Raw genomic sequence first — 2,366 nt, forward strand, 5'->3', positions numbered from 1 at the left:
GAACGAGCACTCGGAGTTCAGTGGTGCGTCGAAGCGGATTATTTCCAGTTTAGAGTTGTGGTTAAGGAAAATCCACTGACAAGGAGAGGTGTTCTTTCGACTGTTGCCTCCATCTATGATCCATTAGGGTTTGTGGCCCCCTTCATCCTAGTCGGCAAACAGATTCTTCAGGCGCTATGCAAAGACAAAGTAGGCTGGGATGAAGATCTCCCTGAACACATTCTTCCGCAATGGGAGGAATGGCTAAGAGATTTGCCTCAGTTGGCAGCGCTGAAGATTCCAAGGAGCTACCTCCCATCAAACTTCGGGAAGGTCATAAGATATGAGCTTCACAGCTTTTCAGATGCAAGTTTTCAAGGCTATGGTGCATGCTCGTATCTTCGAGCAATAAGTGAACTGGGACACATCAGTTGCTCTCTTGTCATTGGGAAGGCAAGAGTAGCTCCTGTCAAACTAACGACCATTCCAAGACTTGAGTTATCTTCAGCTGTGACATCCGTCCGCAACGCAGACCTCATCAAGGGTGAACTTGAGATTGAAGGCCTGCAAGAGTATTACTGGACTGACTCACAGGTGGTCCTCGGCTACGTGAACAACGACGCCAAGAGGTTCCACACATTTGTAGCCAACAGAATCCAACGCATACGATCCAGCACAAGCCCTGAACAGTGGCGACATGTCAGGTCTGAAAGCAATCCAGCCGACCATGCCTCCAGAGGGTTGAGTGCAGTTCAGCTGAAGGAGTCTAATTGGCTTAAAGGACCCAACTTCCTTTGGCAGCAAATTCCGCCATGTGAAGAAGAGAAAGTAGAAGTAGAAACGACAGACCCAGAGCTTCGCAAAGCCTATGCTCATGCAGCTAAGACAGAGGAGGCGAATGCAATGGCAAACCGCTTCACTAAGTTTTCTGACTGGAACAGAGCTGTGAGAGCCATCGCCAGGCTCAAGAGATATGTCAGAGAATTCAAAGGACTTCAACCAAGAACTAATGAAACAACCAATCTCGAAGAAAGAAGAGAAGCGGAAGTTTTCATTATCAAGCTGACGCAAGAAGAAGCCTTTGCTGGCGACATTCAAAGAATCAGGTTCCAGAAAGGAGACATTCGGAGCAAGCACAACAAGTTGCACAGGTTGAATGCCTTCCTGGACAAAAACAATGTTCTCAGGGTGGGAGGACGGTTGTCAAAATCAGCCTTACACCACGATATAAAACATCCTGCAATTCTTCCACGAAAATCTCATGTGTCAGCCCTCCTCATCAAACATTATCATGAGCGAGTATTCCATCAAGGAAGAGGCATGACCATGAACGAATTGCGTGCAAATGGAATATGGGTCTTGGGATGTGGGAATGTGGTCTCCTCACACATTTATAAGTGTGTAAAATGTAGGAGATACAGAAGATCTACAGAGGTGCAACAAATGGCAGATCTGCCGCAAGAAAGGGCTGAAGAATCCCCCCCCTTTACTTACTGTGGTCTTGACTGTTTCGGCCCCTTTATCGTAAAGGAAGGAAGAAAGGAATTAAAACGCTATGGGTTGCTGTTTACCTGCTTATGTTCGAGAGCAGTACACATAGAAACACTCGATGACTTGACAACAGACGCATTCATGAATGCACTTCGAACAGTTATGGCTATCAGAGGACCTGTGCGCCAAATAAGATGTGATCAGGGAACAAACTTCATGGGCGCTAGGAGAGTCCTTTCTGAGTTGCTCAAAGGAATAGATCCTGAACGTCAGCGAGCATTCGGCTGTGAATTTGTGCTGAACGTCCCATCAGCTAGCCACATGGGTGGGGTCTGGGAGCGTCAGATTCGGACAGTCCGAAGCATCTTGATGGTTATGCTTGACCAAGCCGCAAGCAGACTCGACACCACAACTTTGAGAACGTTTCTTTACGAAACGATGGCTATAATCAATAGCAGGCCACTAAGTGTTGAGCATCTTAATGATCCTACTGGTCCGGAGCCCCTCACTCCAAACCACATACTGACCATGAAATCCTCAATCATTCTGCCACCTCCAGGACAGTTTTGCAAGGAAGACCTGTACCTGTGCAAAAGGTGGAGAAAGGTGCAGTTCTTAGCCAATGAGTTTTGGCAAAGATGGAAGCGAGAATACCTGCTGAACCTCCAACAACGACGGAAATGGCAAAAAATATCAAGGAACTCGCAAATAGATGACATTGTGATCCTTCAAGAAGATGGCTCACCAAGGAATGAATGGAAGCTTGCTAAAGTTGTGGAAGTGTATCCCAGTGCAGATGGCATGGTACGGAAACTGAAACTTCTAGTTAGCGACACTACATTTGACAAAGGCAAACCACTCACTAGATCAGTTCATCTTGAGAGGCCTATACACAA

At 46.7% G+C, this 2,366-nt stretch overlaps 1 protein-coding gene across 1 annotated transcript in view; it reads left to right on the top strand.

The window, feature by feature from the left end:
• Positions 1 to 1,217: 1,217 nt before the first annotated feature.
• LOC128453869 (uncharacterized) overlaps positions 1,218 to 2,366 on the top strand; it is a 1,760-nt gene continuing 611 nt past the window's right edge. Inside the window, exon 1 of the mRNA XM_053436971.1 lies at positions 1,218 to 2,366. This exon is cut by the window's right edge and continues 372 nt beyond it. Within this exon, the coding sequence (XP_053292946.1) occupies positions 1,300 to 2,366 (1,067 nt within the window). The 5' untranslated portion in view covers positions 1,218 to 1,299.

This window comes from Pleuronectes platessa, chromosome 12 (assembly GCF_947347685.1).
Source record: "Pleuronectes platessa chromosome 12, fPlePla1.1, whole genome shotgun sequence".
NCBI lineage: Eukaryota > Metazoa > Chordata > Actinopteri > Pleuronectiformes > Pleuronectidae > Pleuronectes > Pleuronectes platessa.